General features: G+C 36.1%; 1 protein-coding gene across 1 annotated transcript; it reads right to left on the bottom strand.

The window, feature by feature from the left end:
- Positions 1–1,457: 1,457 nt before the first annotated feature.
- Positions 1,458–19,620, bottom strand: LOC132133200 (large neutral amino acids transporter small subunit 1-like). Its single transcript, XM_059545962.1, has 10 exons — positions 18,864–19,620; positions 15,976–16,101; positions 6,164–6,269; positions 5,653–5,697; positions 5,310–5,433; positions 5,093–5,196; positions 4,776–4,872; positions 3,892–4,041; positions 2,840–3,017; positions 1,458–2,562 (listed from the first exon to the last, which is right to left on the bottom strand). The coding sequence occupies exons 1-10, from the start codon at positions 19,450–19,452 to the stop codon at positions 2,507–2,509; spliced, it is 1,575 nt and encodes a 524-aa protein (XP_059401945.1). The 5' UTR covers positions 19,453–19,620; the 3' UTR covers positions 1,458–2,506.
- Positions 19,621–21,231: the final 1,611 nt, after the last annotated feature.

A 21,231-nucleotide genomic window follows, 5' to 3' on the forward strand; every position in this document is an offset into this window, starting at 1 on the left:
ACCATTACAAGAAACTGCACAATAGGATTTTTTCCTAGTTGTATTTAACTGTACGTCACAGAGAAAACAAGACAGATGGTTGACAACAGTATACTTATAACTGTTCACAAAGCCCTATGAGATGATCAGAGATCAGGCATCTCCAGATCACACAAGAAAACATTCTCAAATGAGCTTCAAAATGAACTGATGAAAGACTGATTCTGTCCTTGGGTAAAAGGGTTTGCATGCCTGTGTGACAGAAAAAAGGTTGTTGGGTCTAAAGTTTAATTATCCATGCCAGTTTGTAAATGCATAAATTATGGTGTTTAAAGAAACAGTTTAACGTTTGAAGAGGAGTCAGTCATATCTTTAAGTTATGTTTTAGTATTAAAAAAAATGAAATACCAACAGATCTGTGGTGATACAAATATATTTCATCATATGTCAAAAAAGAAGTAAAATGTAGCAACAAATTGTGCACCACTGTGATGTCATTGTGATGTCATCTGTTTTCATGAGGCAGATGTCAGTGCAGGCAGACTCAGCTCATCTGCAGTTGTTTTTATATTAATGGGAAACAATAGAGACTAAGACAATCCATCAGTTACAGTACATAACACAGCAATACAAACAAATAATAATAAAAATAAAAACAAATAAAATAAAATAAAAAATAACAATACAATACAAATCTAATAATTAAAAAAAACATATAAAAAGAATCATATTACCAGGAAAGAAGGAAAAATATCAGTTTCAATTTATTTTCAGCATTTTTTGGAAAAATGCTCTTAAAAAAATATTAGAGCAATAACTGAATGACCCTACAAATAATAAATAAATACATATAAGTCAATTTCTACATAACTATATAAATTATATCAAATGATCTAGTTGAATGGAGTGTTAGTCTAATGCTGTAATTCTCAAAATAATACAAATCTTCATTATCTAACACACACTATGACCATGACTGAATGAGCACTGAATAAAATCATCTCGGATCTAAAGAGGCCTTCTATCCAAGCCTTGGAAATGTTTCTCTAATCATAATAACTAAAGGACAACTTCCATTTTGTCCTAAAATAATCTCCTCCATCACCCAAAACACCCCTAGTATTTCTCTCACCACTTCATAACTGCACACACATAGAGCTGATTTTGGTCCAGTATATGAACAAATATTAAATTACCCGAAACTAGGATGACCCAAAACACTGTGTCCAAGTGCAGCGACCTAAAACTGAAACGGAATGAGGTCTATTGTTACAGCACATTCATTCTGATTTTTTCAGTTCGCGAACTGATGAAGCACTAAAATCTCTTCGGTAAGGGTTTTTTTAACGATATCTTGACAATTCAATAAAAAAGATGTAGTAACCGACAGGCCATACATAGTACAACAGCAACAATCTGTTTAAATGACGATGACAATTTTTAACAACTGACATAACTTTCTTTTAAAATTCTGTAACTAAAAAGCAACTTTGCTTTGTATAAATAATCGCCAAATACAAGAGGAACAAAATAAGATGGTCCAGTGCTAAGTACTTCACATATATTTGAATGACAAGATGCATAAAAGAGGTACTAAACATAAAAAATGTACTTAAAAGAAACAGCGCCTCACCTTATGTGTTTCATTAAATCTGAATTAGGCATAAACATAGACAGCCAGGTCTATGAATGTAATGTACTGTGTGTTTACTGAGGTAAGCAGCAAGGCTATAGGCATTCTGATTAATTTAAGAATACTGTACTTCTTTGCCTTCGGTAATATAAAAAAAGGGATACATCTGATTTGAGGACCATGGCCAAAAAAAGGACATCCCTTTAAATTCTTAGAAACAATTAAAAATAACTGCATTAAGCTATCAAAAATAAATCTGTCAAAGTATAAAGTCATATCAAATCGATCTCGAAAGATAATACCATTCTGCACTGACAGACAAGGCACAGCAAACTGGTCATATCTGCTGTAGAAAAATGTAGAAATGGGACATTCTGTAATCCAAGATGCAAATTTATCGGGTCAAATGGGAATCATGGTTGTGTTTGCTGAGAGAGACAATGGTGCCTCTACACAAGTACTCACTTTTCTTCACGTACATTCTGTAATAAAAGCTGAAAACATGATACAGGAAGTTAAAAATCACACAAACAAAGCCCTAAATAAAGGGATGAGCAAGTTATATGACACATATCTCCTGTGTGTATATATATATATATATATATAATAAATCAAAAGTCCTGATTGAAAACTTAAGAGTCAGACATAAAGACTGAAACGTATACCGTTTGATACATCTGATCGAGGAAGGACTGACAATGCTTCTGTGACCTGATGTTGTCTGGTTTCTTACGTGATAATTCATATAGATTTTGCCTGTTTCAGCAGGATAAGACATATTTCTGGCTCACGTAAGGAGAAATGAGACAGCTGGGGAATACAGTAAAGGGGGTCTGAGTAAGAGGGTAAGAGGAGACTGTGCGTGGAAGAGGCATCTGTCGCTCTGTTTGGTCTTCAGGACTCCTGAGGTACCACTTCCATCATCTTCTGGAATGTTGCTGTGACAGAGACTAGACAGGAAAAATAAACAGTATTACATATTATATTATATAAGAGTCTTGTTTAAAAAATTTCACTTCACCTGATTTTTTGTTTTGTTTTGTTAAATACCATGTGAGACCTAATTAATATATATATTAAAAGCATACCAAATATCTCACGTTGTCTTAAAAAGCATTGCTGTTGAATAAACACTCATAAACTTTGATTTTAAAAACTCAGACATCCAAACCTCAGGAACATTTTAACTTGCAAACAAGTTTAAAAAACTAGAGGAGAGACACTCACAGATGATCTGCAGGAGCCATTTTGGCTTGTTCTGCCAACAAACGCCGAAGAAGTACACAGGAACTCCTGTGGCGATGATTCCAAATCCTATTGCACACTCCACAGGGGTCTTCCAGATGGACACCACGATGAGGAACAGGCAGGCCAACACGAAGGAAATAGGCAGCAGAATATTGACCTAGTGGACAGAGAGGTGGGACAGCTTTAAGATCGTCTATTTAAAGTCTATTTTTGTCTATTACCATTTCACTTATCAAAAAGACACACTGCAGAAGTGCTGAGCTCAGTCTTATTCTCCAGCTGTTCATTTTGGTCGGACGTCCTGATCTTTGATGTTTGGGTTGGGTTTTCTCTATTTGAATACAACGGACCGAGCTTTAAGAATGGTTCAAAGCTATTCTTTTCATACCCTTCTCCTGTCTTTTTTCTCCTTACAACTTCATCACAGTTTCCCGGGTAGCTTCTTTTTCTTAGTGATAACCAGACTGATCTGGTTTTCCAGAATGGTTTCATTTACTTGTGCTTGCTAACAGATGGCCTGAAACTCTCCTCAAGCTTGCTCTGCTCAAGACTAGCCCTTTACTAATTTCACTTCCACATAATGATTTTCACTTCCGAATTATGAATAAATAATTATGATGTCTTTTCAGCAATTTAATGCATCCATGCTAAATAAAACTATTGAATAGTAGTGCATAAAAACAAACAAACGAAACAAACAACAGACTGTCACTAATGAGATCTGGAAGGAGAGAAAGATTATGAGCAATAAGCAAATGGCCTCTTTCACTCCAGTGCCTCCAAACCACGTTTGATGAACATCCCTCAGTATCCGGCAGATGAGTGGAGGCCACTGAGTGCAGTGAGAGACTGAATGTGAATGAATGTGAGAGAAGTGCACAAAAGGGCCGCTTTGTTACCCGTTCTGTTGCTGGCTATGTCTGAATACATATATTATGGCAGGTCACTTCTCATGCATTGGAAAAGTATGATCTTGTTTACCCTCACATAATCCATCTGTGCTGACTCATTAGCTCCGCCCCCCGGCTCACCTTAATTGGTCGTTCCAACTCAGGTTTCTTGTAGCGTAACCACATCATACCAATGATCGCCATGGCAATGCAGAGCCAATTAAAGAAGCTGAAGAAGTTGATGACAGAGAAAATGTCATTGGAGAAAGCGTAGAGGAGAGTCATGATGCACTGTGGGGAAAAAGAAAAGAAAGGTTTAGCCGAATCATCATGATCTGTGAACCAGTTCACTGAAAATAAACCATTCAAAAGTGTGATTAACTCAAAAACATTATTATAGATCCACACGCTTTCTAATGAATTTCCAAGACTTTTTCAGTCATCTGTGATCACTGATTAAGGATTTTGAAAACATTTGAAAACTAATTAGCTAATGAATAATTCAGACTTGTGGCTCAGTTTGACTGATTCATTAAAAAGAAATGACTCAAAAGACTCAAAAGACAAAATTGGACCTGATAAAAAGATTCATTTATAAAAAACACTGACTCAAAACAATGACTTGCTCAAAAATTTGAACTAGTTAAATGGATTCATTGAACAAAACTGACTTCGAGAAGAATTTGGTTAAAAATGAGAACTATTTATAAAGATTCACTTAAAAGAACCAACTCAAGAGAATGGTTCATTCACAGATAAAAACTGGATGAACTGATTCATTGACAAGGATTTGAGATAAAATAATTATTTAATAAAAAATAAATAATAATTAGAACGGGTTAAACTGATTAATTGAAAAGAATGATTTGCTCATAAATTAGAACCTGTTAAACTGATTCACTGAACAGAACTGGCTCAAAAAAAAAAGATTCACCTACAAATTAGAACTGGCTAAAATGATTCATTTGAAAAGAACCAACTCATACAAGTTACAGTGAGGAATGAGATTTGTTTTGAACACCTACAGTAAATATAAGTGAAGGCAGAGGGGTCATCAGGTTAGGGTGGATCATCGACAACAAACTGGGAAGATGACCTTCTCGGGAGCCCACGAAGAATAGCCTGAAAGAGCAAACACAAGAGACCATTTTGTCTATTAGGTCTGATTTCGAAATAACCTGACCCGTGTTTACAGTGGAAAAGCCTGCAGGGTGGCTTTAGAACAACACTAACCCGACAGATTCATCAAATAAACATCTTAAAGTAAACTGATCTGATTAATGCAACCTCTTCCAACACAGGATATTTATAACAAGTGTGTGTTAGTGTTTGTGTGCATTACCTAGAAGAAGTAAACAGAGAGCCATTCACAGAGCCAAAGCATGACAGGCCCACAAACACAGGGATTATCCAAGCCATTGGTCCTAGGTGGTAGTTTCCAAAGTCCTAAAAAAACAACTTAATTATTATGTAACTTATTAATAAACATTAATAAAAAGAGAACATACAAGTAACTGAGCTAAATATGGAATAGAATGTATCTTTGAGGCGACACTCACCACAGCAACAGCCTCAGAATCAAGCATTTGCTGCGGACTGAGTGTGGTGAAGTAGGCCAGGTTGGTCAGCACATACACAATTGTGACAATGGGGAGCGAGATGATGATGGCCAGAGGCAGATTTCTGTAACACATCGGCACATACACTATTACATAATACAAAACTCCACTGTGCTTTTTCATTTATAAAAATTAAATATATGAGGTTATTATTGTCCTCTGTTATTTTTCAGAAATGTGTGAGGAAGTGCATAAAAATATATTTCAAAAATGAAAAATATTATATATATATATATATATATATATATATATAAATAAGAAAAATAAAATAAATCTGACTTACTTGTATGGGTCAATCATCTCCTCTGTGACAAAATTCAAATAATTCCTGTTAAAAAATAAAATAAAAAAATTGAAGCACATCCTGTTCTACATATTCAACTGCTGAAGACCAAAAATAAAAAAAATGAGTGAAGAAACTATAATAACATTTAAGAAAATTCAGAGAAATTGAAACAAGTGATTTACAGAATGACCAATGAATAGTTTGAATTCTAATAAGGGAATATGTGTGCAATTGTAAATGTGTTATCATAACAACTGTGTTGTTACATGGAATGCGATTTTGGACCAATGACATTTCACAAAAAAAGCAAAACAATCAAAATATCTTGTATGTTGTGTAGTCATGGCTGTTTAAGATAAAAAAATAAAAATAAAAAAAGGATTCACAGCATAAGATATCTTGGTTCACATGGTGTATAATTACATTTTATTTACGATTTCCTAAAGGTCAAAGTCTAATTCTTCCTGTTTTCCCCTAGTTCCACCCAAAACTTGTTCTGTGGTCTTACCATCCTCCATAAGCAAACAGCCCACTGTAAAGGGCCAATCCGATGTTGCCAAAATCTGTATTGCTTCCTTTGAATGAATTTGCAGGCAGAAGCTCGGTGGTATCACCTGAAACAGAAACAATCATCGTGAAACATGAGATTACAATGCTGCTGCAAACTATCAGGAACATTACGTAATAAAAACAACCCGTACAAGTCATAATATCCAGGGAGCACTCTGTAATTCCCACAACATTATCCCATGAGAGGAACAAACAAGCTTGCATGGAAAAGTTTCGAGGTGGACGACTGTTTCATAATACGATAATAATAATGATGTCATAATAATTAAAGTGAGTTTTCAAAATCATCCTGCTGACATCCAGTAGGTCCGTGCATGAGGGACAAGGCCACATCTGAAAAGCAAGAGTGATGGGAACACAAGAACTAAAGAGAAAATGTAGGGTTTGCACATTCTTGAACCCGAAGCTTTTGAATTTTCCACTGGATCAACAGATGAACATAGTGTTGTTTTAGACTGGGGCCCGTTCTCAATCTCTCCCGTGAGAAAGCCGGGGGCGATCAAAACTCTACATACATCCATCTCTCCAAAGCCTGCGGGCTACAGAGCGAAAAGGACTTTCCTAACAGAAGATCAGAGGTGGGTAGAGTACCCAAAAACTGTACTCAAGTAAAAGTAAAAGTACTTCTAGAAATATTTACTCAAGTAAAAGTAAAAGTACTAGTCTTGAATAGTTACTTGAGTAAGAGTAAAAGAGTATCGGATAAAAAATCTACTCAAGTAGTTATTTACTAGTTACTTTGGGTCATATATACTGAGCCTATTTTTATTTAGATATATAGATAAAATGTATGTAATGTATGTGTGTGTGTATAAATGTATATATTTCATCAGCCTTTACTCCAATTTATGTAATTTATTATAAAACCCTGTCTGTTTACTTAAGTAACAGATATAGGTGTCATGCCATAACATATTTTTAATACGACTGACTTTATATTAAATGTGAATTTAACATTGAAAGTTAATGTGATATAAATATTGCTACTAATCTTTCATTGTTCAGAAAGAGAGCAAATAACATTTACATTATTAAAGATAATTTTCACTGACAGTCTAGAGTTCAGTCACTCTCAGAAACTCCCATTAAAATCACTGAAACTGTTAACACTGTGAAATCAATATCTTATTTACAGATTCGTACACACATCTGCACTTTGTTGTTTCTGACGAGAGAATTCGCCAGAAAGAGGTATTCAGTCAGTGAGCGAGTGAAGGAAGCACCGGCATTTTAGCGATGACTCATCTGAACGCCTCTGATTGGCCAATGCTTTAATAAGCTCAAAAGAATCATGTGTGATTGGTTATAATGCGCAGTGCTGTAAAAACACATCTATCTCTGGCTCAGCGCCAGCAAGCAATCACAGATCTGAATTTAGCAGCTGATGATATGACTTACTGAACGTACTCGCACCGGTGTGATTGTATTAAAATTAAAATCTTAATCGGCTATTTTTTGTCTTTTGGAAGCTGCATTCAACTTGACTCCCCTCTGTTATAAGCCACACACGTACAACAAACTAATGTCACAGTGGTATCGTGTACTGTAATCGAATGTAGCCCAAGTTATTACCTGTTAAACAGTAAACAGCACACGCGGTGTTCATCTAATAAGGATCTCCATCGCAAGCAAATAATAGCCTTTGCAGATTTGCTTTCAATTCAGTGCAGTTCCAGCCACGTTTTCAATGCTGCTGATGTTCTTAAACGTTACAACTCTGAGTGAACCACTTCAGACACTCAGCGCGCGCGGCAGGGAACTGAACAAATCATTCAAACTGATTCATGAAACAATTCACTCGTTTGCCAATTGGTTTGATCAAGCCTTTGAACAGAAATTACTCAAAAGAATGAATCATTCGCGAATGGGCATCGCTCATTGCCCAGAGAAAAGTAGACGGCGCGTTTGGAATAAACTGAAGCATTTATAACATTTATTGCATTAAGATAAAGTAACGAGAGGAGTAAAAGTAAAAGTACAGATTTTTCCCCAAAAATTTATTCAAGTAAGAGTATAAAGTACCCATCTTTAAATATACTCCGAAAAGTATTAGTTACCCCAAATAATTATTCAAGTAAATGTAACGAAGTAAATGTAACTCGTTACTACCCACCTCTGCAGAAGATGATGTGACTTCGTTCAATTTATGGATATGAAACTGGAATGGCCCAGCAGTCCAACAACCGTTGTAGTTTAGCAACAAACATTTGCAGGTGTAGAGAAAAAAAACTAGTTTAACAGGTTTGAAGGAAATTATATGCAGAACAGAAGAATATTAGGTGAAGTTGTGGCATAGTGGTTAATGACCTTAATGATCAGAAAGTAAAGCACATGATAAACACAACTTTCTCCACTGCTCCGGGTGTGTGTTCATGGTGTGTGTGTGTTTACGGCTGTGTGTATGCACTTTGGATGGATTAAATACAGAGCACCAATTCGGAGTATGGGTCACCATACTTGGCTGTATGTCACGTCACTTCACTTAAATCTAATAACGCACATTTAATAGAACATTCCTCTTTGTTTTCCCCATAGTAGAGTAATGGGTAACTATGGCAACGGGGAATTATATGATACATTTAAAATGTGTTGCCATTCGTCAAATATACATACACTACTGTTCGTGGTCAGAAAGCTTTTTTTAGCTTTTTTTTTTTTTAAACAGTTATATTTCTATTCATATACATTAAATTGATCAAAAACAACAGAAATTTTAAACCGTCACACAAAAATATTTACTGTAATAATAAGAAATGTGTAAGGAGGTGTAATGGTAAACCGTGACAAAATCATCATAATTGAATGATTTCTGAAGGTTCATATGATACTGATAGCTAAAGTAATGGCTGCTGAAAATTTAGCTTTGCATCACAGGAATACATTACATTTTAAAATATATTAAAATAGAAAAAAAGCTATTTTAAATTATAATATTTCACAGTGTTACTGTTTTTTCTGTATTCTTTATAAAATAGATAAAAAAATAAATAATTGCTTAAAGTATTGCTTATTGTTTTTTCATGTTAGCTATTGCATTACCTGATGTTAACATGTAAGTATTATAAAATGAATTGTCCTGTTGCAACGAATTGAGGCTAAAGTAATTTAGGCTTGAGTTGAGTTGGACTCCACCTCCATGAACCCTACCTAGGGGATTTGGGAACATGTCCACTGTGTAAGAATGAATGCAGCCCAAGGCAAGCTCATGTGAATCAGTGTGATCAATGGAGGCCAACGCCGCCTGGTTACATGACATGGCAGGCAAATTAACTGTGTGTGTGTGTGTGTGACTGTATGCCTGAGGCAGTCAGGTGCAGAACGAGACTAAAAGCCTGTAAAAACTCTTTGTATAAACTTGAGTATTACAGGCTCAGACTTGAGCCTCACAGAACTACGTCAACCCAGAGGAGCCCGATCTCTGTCTGAGGAAAACACTTCGACAGCAGATCTCAGCTTAGCCTAGATTCAATCTGAAGAGTTCTTAAAAACAACACGTAATCTTAAAAACACAATAGACAACAATGCAGTGTGTGAAAGTAAGTTCAGTGAGCTGAGTGTCCCATAAAGCATCAGCTGTCTAACCGTTGTCACATCAATCTGAACAACTTAATGAGACGAAAACAAGGGCATCTGGTCAAATGGACATAATAATTTTAAAGGGGTCATATGATGCAATTTCAGTTTTTCCTTTTTCTTTGGAGTGTTACAAGCTCTTGGTGCATGAAGAAGATCTTTAAAGTTGCAAAAACTAAAGTCTCAAATCCAAAGAGATATTCTTTATGAAAGTTCTGATTTGTCCACGCCCTGCTAAAATGCCTCGTTTAAATGAGCCCCCACATGTCTACGTCAGTGTGTGGGAAGATTTGTACAACACCGCCCAAATGTTCATGCATGAAAGGAGACGTAACTTTTATTCTTGGTGTGGTATTGTTGTTGCCGCCACCGCCATGGCGTGGAGACGCTGTGTATTTTGTTGTGAAAGTTAAACTACTTTGTTTGGCCTTCCAAAAGAGGATGATATCAGCTTTGTCATCCCTGGAGGTGATCGGTGCTAGTCATTGAGGAAATACATCAACTTCGCTCTGTGGATTGCAGATTGGCTTTCCCTGTGGACGAAGTGGAGTCCAGCCCTGGGTGGACTCAAACCCACAGTGTGTGACTCTGTGTGACGCATTGTATGGACTGCTGTTATATAAAGTGGGGCAGTTACAACTTTGCAAGGACAGTCTGGTGCTTCTGACTCAGTCTATAAGTACATTTATTATATTTAAAGAATTCTCCGAACACAAATGCAGACATGGTTTTATGTTTACATGGTGCAAAATGCAACGCAAAGCATAAAAACACAGTATATGTCATTATAATCAGTAATTATGTCCCCATTGGATGCAACAAATGCCTTGTTTGTAATGGGCTTTATTATTTTTGTCTCGTCGTGCCAGGAGATGCAATCACAGTATGTAAAGGGGCTTAACATTTCCGTCACACTCTTGAGTAATTTGGCCAATCGCAACGCACTGGATAGCTGGTCAATCAGCGTACACCGTGCTTTTCAGACCAATGAACTTTGTAAACATCAACACATTTCAGAAAGGCAGGGCATAGAGGAGAAACAATAATATACAGTGTGTGGAAAATAATGTTTTAAACCGCATAAACACATCGCATTACACCAAATAAACAACATAATGTTCTTTTTAGCAACATAATATGCCCCCTTTAAAATTATGCTTTGGAATACTTTATTTTGTATGAACTTTTTGTTGTAAAATACAAAGTAATAATTACTTTTTTATTGGCCTTGGTCAATAATGTTTTTAATTTATTATTTAATCATCTATTGTATATTTATTATAAGTTGATCTAAAGTGACAGAAAAAACATTTGTGTTTCAAAAAATATTTATATTTCAAATAAATGCAGTTCATTTGAAATTCTTGTTCATCAAAAATAAAAATAAAAATGTATTGCAGTTTTCACAAAAAAAGATAACTGATAGAAGTAAATAAATAAATGTTTCTTGAGCAGAAAATCAGCTTATCATTTTATATAATACACTTCCCTTAAAACAAATAAAACAGACAAAAAAATAAGCTATAATTAAATCAAAATGAAGGAAGTGTTACACAACCTCAAAAGTAATGCTGTAGTCACATCAGTGTTGTGTTGTGTTTCCATTATGACCTATATTTGCATCAAACATTTACTCTTCCAAAAATATATATATATGTGCCTGTTTATTGTGTTATGGGGCTTGTATCATTTCTTTTTTCCGTTCCCCTCGTTTTTTCCCTTTCATTTCTTGTCAGCTCTCAAATATAATTATCAACACAGTGACAAAAAGACCTATGAAAACTTTCCACCAATGATAATTCTAATAAGTGGGTGGAGTCAAAAAAAAACATGATCAGAGTCTCACTGTCTCTGTGTGGGTGGAACTCCAATCCCAGAAGAGTTCAAGATGGCTGATAAACCACAAGGTGTCCTGTTACAAGCTACGTTTTATCATCGCCTGAATCTAACAGAATTATGCACAAGTGGCTTTCTTAAAACAAACACAAGCACTAAGATACACACTGAGACCTTTTCTAAGTGAGATAAGTATATTATGCAGTCAATCAGAATCTACTTTGTGCACAAAGTATGATGTAGAGAAAGGAAATGTCACAGAGGAAGATGCTGCGAATTAAACAGCATTTTCAAAACCTTGTTAAGCCATATACATATCTGAGGACATTTTCACAGATATCTCTCAGGGCAGGGAGGGTGTGTCTATCTGATGTTCAAATTCACAGTCATCATTATCTAAGCACATTTTCACAAAGTCACACTGCATTTTTTATCTAGCTTACACACAAAAACACCCGACAGATAGCCAGCTGCCTTATGGTCTTTAGTCAACACAGACAACAACCAAAGCATTCTAACTAAAATGGAAAGTCATAAATGACTGATTTGAAACAATGACTTTATATAGGAGTCCTTCTTGCAAGGGGAGAATCGATTTGACTCTGTATAGATATACTTTTCATATCTGTTATGATTAGGGGTGTAACGATTCATTCGTTTTCTCGATGCATCGATTACAAACCCTGTCGATTCATATGCATCGATCTTGAAACATGATTTTTGAATCGTGAATCGCCGATCTTGGACAGTAATCGATTCAAAATGCTAAGAATCGAATGAATCCCGATTTCTATAGCGATCCAATGCTTTCAAAATGTATACACATTAAATTACTACACGCACGAATTGATGGAGATCTTGAAGAGTGTTCGTGAATCGTTCCTCTTATCTGTCCTTCACGCGCTCCACTGTTTACCGCCTGAGACTGTCAAAGGATTGCGCTCGCGCTCCGATCATCTCTGACGCAGCTGACATGTGATCTATAGGACTCGTGGCCAGTAATGCTAACGTGAAGTAGTTTTACTTTTCTGTAGTTTGTCAATGGCTCTCTGCATTTTACCAACTGAGTTATCGGAGCCGTCAACAGCTGTATTTATTGCATGGACGGAGCAGAAATGTAAGTGTCTAAATCATACGCACAGTTCCACTGAATGATAAATGTCTTTAAACAATGCGGATGAACCGAATATACGAAGGAAACTTTTAAAATTAACCACAGCATTAACAACGACCTTGAAATAAGAGCACGAGATTTATCTGATAATATGCATGAAAGTAGCGTTTGTTTCATTATCAAACAGACATCTGGCGCGTTTTCTCTCAGAATCATTCGCTGATGGAGAGGAAAAGTTAAATAGAGATGAAGACGTTTTCACACTGAAAGAGAAGCGATCTCGCTCTCATAGACGTGCCAGGCTATATCTGCAGCTAAACTGAATAAAATCAGAATGAACTGATGAAACCCACAAACAATTTATGAATGATGCAGTGCTAATTGACATTTATTACAGTACAGAAACTATAAAGTATATTTTCTACCTTATTCTGTGCAGAAAATTTAAATAATTGCTAATTAAATGTAGCCTAGTATATAAAACAATCATAAAATTGCCATTAGGAAAAAAAATATCGATTACAAATGATTGATTATTGTCCAGCAGTGTATTTGATTTATCACAGCTAATTAAAAGTAATTAAAAAAGAAGATAATTCCTTGTAAAAAAAAAATAATAATAATTATAATTATTATTATTATTATTATTAATATTATATAGGCTACATACATAAAATGATTGTATTTGACATTTCTGTCACTTCTGAAATCATGGCTACGCCCCTGGTGTGACAAAATGTTAGCTTATACATAATACTCTTTAAGCTCTTTTTTAAAAACTTGGCTTACATACATTTTTACGTATGCCATGTCGCATCATTAAACTATCATTTAACAATGGAAAAAAGTTTTTTTATAACCTATGATTCTCTAACCATAAATGCTACTGTAATTTGCCCCCTGACTAAGCATTTAAAGAATTTAGTAGAAGCATTTAAATAATCCCATGAATGCACTTAAAGAATGCAGAATCGAATCGTTATACTCGAATCGAATCGAATTTAATTGTGAATCGAATCTAATTGAATCATTCTAAATTTGCACAAATCGTTCTTGAATCGAATCGAAAACCTATGAATAGTAATCGAATCGAATCGCTGCCTTGCCAAAGATTCACAGCCCTAGTTTTGATAGTATACACAGAGTTTCGTGCTCAAATTCACAGAGGCAGAGATGGCAGAAAGCGCACCCTGTTTGCTTTCATTATTTTACAAAAGCACAATGTTTTGTTTTTATAGTGAGTGCCAACAAATAAACGTAGAGGCTTTACAAATTTGAAAGATGTATTACTCTTATCTATATGACCAAAATGGTGGCGTATTTTAAGAGCATGTGACTGCAAAAACATGAAAAAACTTTACCGACCACACAATTTTTAATGGTATAGTTCAAATGAATTTTTAAACAATGCTGCTTTAGAAGTATCCTGTTGAAGCACCTCTCTACCAACATCAGCTAAAGGTCAAGTTCTGAGACTTAACCACACAAAGAAATCCACACCTAAAGGCAAGACTGAAATCTGGCAAAGTCTCGGCAAAATTTGAGAGGCAGGCCACTTAAAAGAGCCATGCCCTACAGTTCTGGCTCCCATATTCAATAATCAACAAGCAGCAAGGCGTCTCCTACCCATTTTCCTTTCTTTCAGAAACCATCTTTCTGTCTGTTACTACACGTCCACTACTGTGGGCAGTGAGAGTTGGTGGATTGGAGAAAAAAGCTAATTATCCATTCTCATTAAACAGTCAGTTTCACTGACTCACAACTATGTAAGTGATACCAATTTCAGGCCTTTGTTTGTGCAGTAAGTGAATGAGGTAATTTTCATCTCAGACTATGAAATCCTCTTTTTCCTTTCTGAATTTGTGAGGTTAAACCAGTAAGCTAATGAGAAACCATACCAAAAAAGTTAGTATAGAACAGTGTACCCAAAATCTAATCTGCTACATGCATAAATGTAATTGTTCTTCTCTGTGAAACCACCGAAGATAATTCCAGTTAGTGACTTTCACTATTTAAACAAACTACTGTAGTTCATGTCAAGTCTGTAGGAAAGATCTGCCCGTTTATTCTACAAATCTTTGAATTGCTCTCTTTTTGTTTGCTCACTCTTTCTCTAGACTATTGCTGTCAGTGCTTTATTGTCTTAGTAACAAACAATCAGAGCTGCTGTTCTGGCTGCACACTCAGGAGGTCTATAATTCTCTGCCAAACTGACTGGTCCACAAATATACAAATACAACTAGATGTTGCCAATATAAGGCCTGAACCTGGGTCCAAAAAGAGATAAAGTACTAACATATCAAAATAGCATGAGTCATGACTGCTGATATATATTTTTTTATATTATAGTACAGTGTGATTTCATTGTTTTCTAGAACTAAACAGTACATTGAATATAAAAATCTAATATAAAGAAATTAAATAAATTAAATACAAATCGAAAAAGTTTGGGGAAAAAAACTAGCTAGTTTGGGATCAGTTGTTGGTTGGTAGTTAATGATAAATACATATTTAATATAAATAAAAGAAAATTATTTATTCCATAATTTTTCTAAGTATGAGGTTAATCTATGGCTCAGAAATATAACAAAATCTTCAAAATTATGTTATTTTGCATGAAATTTATAATAAAAATTTAACTGAATAATGTGTCATTTTAATAGTTGAATACAGTCAAGAAATTCACAACCATCGAGGTAGGATATTTGAAGTTTTTAAAGCTAACTAATTTTATGTTAAGTAACAGTTTATCTATTAACTGTGCCTTCCATTGCTTTAATAAAGTAATGTGATGCCAGTTTGTTACCTATTAATAAAACAGTAGTTATTTTTTGCATGATGCTGATGTTAACTGAACGTGGTCTCAAACGCTGTGTAGCTTGCAGACCCTTTTCATCCAGCTAAGAGCTCACAAAGTGACATTTTGATGAAAATTGTTGGAACGGTAAATTGTATCCATAGCAAAAATAAACAAACACTGAAGCCTAGGCCCACCTAAGACCATAAAAAAAATCTTTATTCATACCAGAAAACATAAATACAGTCCCTATATGCTTACATATACTATTCGTATGGGTTCATGTGGTTGCTGTGTTACACAGTCCACGTTATTTTTTTATAATATATAATAAGAAAACACCATCCGCCTTCCTCTCATTTTTCAGCACATGTTTAGTTATCTAACTGATTCTTAGTGTACACATTGGAAGTATTTGAGTGTTACCCACCTTTGCCGATCTCCACAAAGCCAATAATGATGATGAGGCCCAGGGCGAGTAACTTAGCAGCAGCAAAGGCATCTTGAACCCTTGTGGCGGCCTTCACACTGTAGCAGTTGATAGCAGTCAACAACACTATGGGGAGAGATGGATGGAGAAAAAGAGCGACAGGCATTTATTTTTAGTCTTTCACAACAGAGGCTCAGAGGAACTTAACCTAAATACTTAGACTAATTAGGCTAGAATTTGTCATCCATCTCTTTAACTCAGGAGGCGTCAACCACAAACCGCTGTTTACATTTCAGCTATACACGTGGCAGGATGATCTGGCATGTTACTTCTTTTAAATGAAACAGCATGGCTGCCAAACTTGGGGTTGAATGAAAAAAACACACATCAAATAAACTTTGGTGTAATAAGTTAACTGTCTGATAGTGTTATCTGTCTGATCTTGAAAATGCCAGCACCACATGTATGTAGGTTCAAATAATCAGGAATGATTAGGATGATTATAGACTACAGGACACAATAATCTGCCTAATGGGGTTTGATTGTATTACTGGGTGGATCTACAGATAATTATTACCTGAATCATATGCAGATGTCTTGCTTTACTTATTCAATCCAGTTACTTCACAATTTTTTGTCAGTTTAATTATGTTTCAATCCGATTAACAGAAATCCTACTTACTGAATGGGTTAAGACTGATTGACTTTGTCAGGGTGGACAGCCTTGTGGGACATTTTTTTGTGAATAAATTGTTATAGCTCTATGTCTGCTATACTTTTTTTCTTCAGCTGTGTGGGGTTTACATGTTATTCCTGTATTGATGTGGGTTTCCCCCATAATCCAACGTGTACAGGTTTATTGAAAATTGTCACTAAGTATGTGGATGTTACAGCCCAAGACGATGGACAACCAAATGTGGTTTGGAAAAAGGATGGATGGATGAATACAAAATAAGCAGGTATGGATGCCACAGCCTGCATAAAAGTTTGAAATTTCACTGACCAAATACTGGTAAACAAATTTTGAGGAAATAAAAAAATCATGAGCTCCTGCCACCTCAGCCTCCAGCCCTTGCCTCCAAGCTCCCTATTAAATGTGATTAACTAACAAATACTTCAAAGCAGCATTCGCTGTAAATCAGACTGGGCACCAAACAGAGAGGAAAGACTGATGGCTTTTGTGTGCCCCTAAAGTACAAAAGAGGGTCTGTGTCGGGTAGGACAGTAGGGCCTGGGTCCCCTCACACAAGAACACATGCACACAGTGTTGTAATACTCTGTTGGGCATTGCAGTGCACCATACATCATGAGACAGAGGTTCCTCCCCAAGCTCCCTTACAGGAGGAGCATGGTCCGGCTCAGGAGGCCTCTCCCATGGATACGCAACATAGTTTCATGCAACGAACCAATCATGAAGTCCCTTTTCAATTATGACCTTAAAAACACATGAGAAAATAGGTCAGGGGAATAGTGGCCAGCTGCTATGCCAACAGACACAAATACTGTCTATGAGGTACCAAACCATAAAACTGCGCACTTGGGCTGAAGTTTGAATGTTTATACCAATGTAAATGTTGGTATTAGTGTTGTAAATCCTGTAACCTGTCGATGCTCAGTTTAAACTTAAGGCCATAGTCATCTTTGCCTCCCTTTCTGTCTCATCATGTGAGCTCTTATGGAAGGATTAGACAAGCCACTAACAGGGCGGGATTATAATGGATAGTGGGTGCTGTGTTCATTCACTCTCTCACAGTCACATGGAATATGCATTCATGTACCCCAATCAAGCTTTCATCTGGCCTAAATGAGAAAATAGGAGGAGAGAAATAAAGAGGAGACAGAGAAAAAGACAAGGAGAGAAAGAGAAATATGGGTTTTAATTTGTTGGCCAATTGGTAATTAGGGTTTGAGTTAATTCTGCTAATTCCGACTGGTTTAAACCTGCAGGAGGGCTGCATTGCTTGCATGGGTGCTATGGTAAATCCCAACCTTGACATACTGCCATGAACATGCATGTCAAAGATCTATAACTGTAGCATTTCATGAATGCATTCATTAAATCCTATTGGTCCTCATTTTGGGAATCATACTGCAAGAAACACACACACAATCAATGTCAATCTATAAAATAGAGCACCGTAGTAGGCAGATCATTTACAATGAATAATCTTGGTTTAGACGTGTTATTGTATGAAGACATATTTAAGTGGAGTTTCTGAAGAAGTATAATAAATTATGAAGTTCATGTAATATGATTTATGTTACTAGCATTGGTTATCTTATCTAACATGAACTTCATAATTACGCTGCTTTTTAATTTACATGCTGGGGGAAAAACGTATTTTTCAATTTTCTCAAAATAATTATTTATAATCAAAATATAAATAATATAAAAGCGTCGCTAAACTAGTGCATAATTAATACTAACAATGCGATTAACTTGCATAAAGCCCGCCATCAGTGTGATGTAGCAACGCGCGCCTCCTCCTCCCTAAGAAGATGATGAAATTGTTCCACACCTTTTCAACAGCCTTCTCAGTTTCGACTTCCTCCTTATAGTTTACACACGCGGTATCGGTGTCAACGCATGGCGTCTATTCTGTAATTACACATTTCTGTCAAATATGTATGTTAAAATCGTTATATGTATAACCTGGCCGAATTATGAGAGAAATGTTGTACATGAGGATACTTGAGAAGCTGAGAAGATAAGGCGAAAGAAAGGCATGCGAATTTATAGTTGATGTAAATTATAACGTCAGAACCGTTCAACTGAGAAGATTTGCCAAAATAGTGACTTAAGCCCTCAGTCGTATTGTTTATTTGTGATTTAAGTTGGTAAAACTAACTTTTATGTGATTTAACGATGTAGGTAACAGGTTACTCACAGATACACAGGCAGGCTACCAGTTTAGCCCCCGTCTCGGGGACAGGGCAGATGGGAAAGATGGGCTTCAGGAGGTAGGTAGCGAAAACATAGGCGACAATATATTGTGAGGACGGCCTGATGATGAGAAGCTCGATCCAGAGTTTCAGAAACGCAGGCAGGGAGCCGTAAACCTCAAGAATGTAAGCGTAGTCACCCCCAGATTTGGAGATGGTTGTCCCCAGTTCGGCGTAGCACAGAGCGCCTATAGTGGAGAAGACGCCACATACAGCCCACACGACCAGCGACAGCCCGACTGAACCGGCTTCTCTCACCACTCCTGTCGGAGTTACGAAGATGCCAGAACCAATAATGGTGCCTACAATAATGGCCACGCCGTTCACAAGAGTAATAGTTCTTTTCAGCTCGACTGTCCCTTCTCCATCCGCCGCTGAGGTAATATCTGCGGTCGGGCTTCCAGGCGTGCCGTCTCCTGGTCGGCTCATTTTACCATTTCCACCTCTGCTGGAGAGCATCTTCTCCGTCACCTGCTTCTCGTCTTCATCCCGGTCCGCAGATGCATTTGAACTCCGTTTCTTCAACCCTGACATTACTTCCTTTTCTCAAACAAAGCCAGACGCTTTGTTTTTCTCTGTTTGTAAAAATGACCCGTTCAGCTCCCTCAGACTGGGGTTGGCTGATGCAAGGTGGTACCTAGAGTCCGTTCTGACTCACAGAAACGTGGTTTCTGAAGTGTGTCAACGTTTTAGACCCACACAAAAGCATCTCCTGACTCGGACTGCCTCCTCGCGTCATTAAGTGTTTATATTTGAGGTTTATATCGCCATCTAGAGTCTCTCCTCCTGAAAGAAATTACTGAGCGGTCCAGCAGGTTGAGCAAGTTGTATACGTTGGATCAGGACTTTCCCTATGAAGGTAATTTAATGCAAAAAATAAAGATTTGCATACGCAGGGTAAGAGTTGTGGAAGTGCACAGAAAACTAAACGTAAATAAAATTTGCATGCGTAAGATAAGCTTTGTAAAGTTTCAATTGTGTTTCAGGTATTGGAAAAAAATATTTGCAGCATTTTACAGTTACACATAAGTGTAATTCAAGTATTGTGAAACTGCAGCTTCATGCTAAAGCAAAACAAATATGATCAGCATTTTTCTGCGCTTCCAGTTTTGGTTCTTTGTTTTCGCTAAAATACTGTCAAGTCTGTGAGCAGTGATTTGCAAGCGAAAACAACAGTTTAAAATACTGCAAAATGGATCAACTGCATAGAACCAGTCTGTATGCATAACAAAAACAAACTGTTGCAAATGTCTAAATGAATTGTTGTGTATGTGGGGCAAAGAGTTTCCGAAATAAACCGATATGTACAGTTCTTTCTTTTCTCTGAGCTCACAATTTATTAAACTAGATACTAGGCCATTTTAAGTAGCCTAGGCCTATCATCAATATTACAATAAACGAATATATATAGCCTGTTGAGGAAGAAAATTATACTACACAACTCGAAATTCAGTATGAACACATAGTCTAATGGTACACAACTTATAAAGTATCATGTTTTAATCAAGTTGTTATTTAGTTATTTTTATTTTTAATGTATGTGTACGTCTAAAGTACCATTCTGGTAGCGAGAACGATCCGGAACTAGATGAAAATTAATGTTTTGGCATATGATGTGTTTATTGAACCAATCAGATAAGAGTAAAAGAGCCTCATGTGATTGGCTACAAGAAGGTGGTGGACCCACCCTCTCCCTCACGCTTTCAAAACTAAAAGAAAGAGCTGTACATATCGGTTTATTTCGGAAACTCTTTGCCCCACATGCACAACAAGTCATTTAGACATTTGTAACAGGTTTTTTTTTCAATGCATTTATATATATATATATATATATATATATATATATATATATATATATATATATATATATATATATATATATATATATATATATTTTTTTTTTTTTTTTTTTTTTATGGTTTTATGCAGTCGATCTGTTTAACTACAGTTCATTAAACTGTTGTTTTCATTTGCAAATCACTGTTCACAGACTTGCAGTACTTTTGACCATATTTTAGCGAAAACAACGTGCCAAAAGTGGAAGCGCAGAAAAATGGAAGTCAGAAGAATGCAGATCATATTTATTTTGCTTTAGCATGAAGCTGCAGTTTCACAATACTTGAATTACACTTATGAGTAACAGTAACATGCTGCAAATCATTTTTTTCTTACGCCTGAAACTTGATTTACACCTTCACAAAGCTTATATTGCGCATGAAAGTTTAATTTACACGTACAGTTCCCTTATCGAGTCGGTCTCTCGACATTACGTATGGGGAAATCCATTTCCTTGAAATTATGAAGTCTGATTGA

This window comes from Carassius carassius, chromosome 50, assembly GCF_963082965.1.
Source record: "Carassius carassius chromosome 50, fCarCar2.1, whole genome shotgun sequence".
NCBI lineage: Eukaryota > Metazoa > Chordata > Actinopteri > Cypriniformes > Cyprinidae > Carassius > Carassius carassius.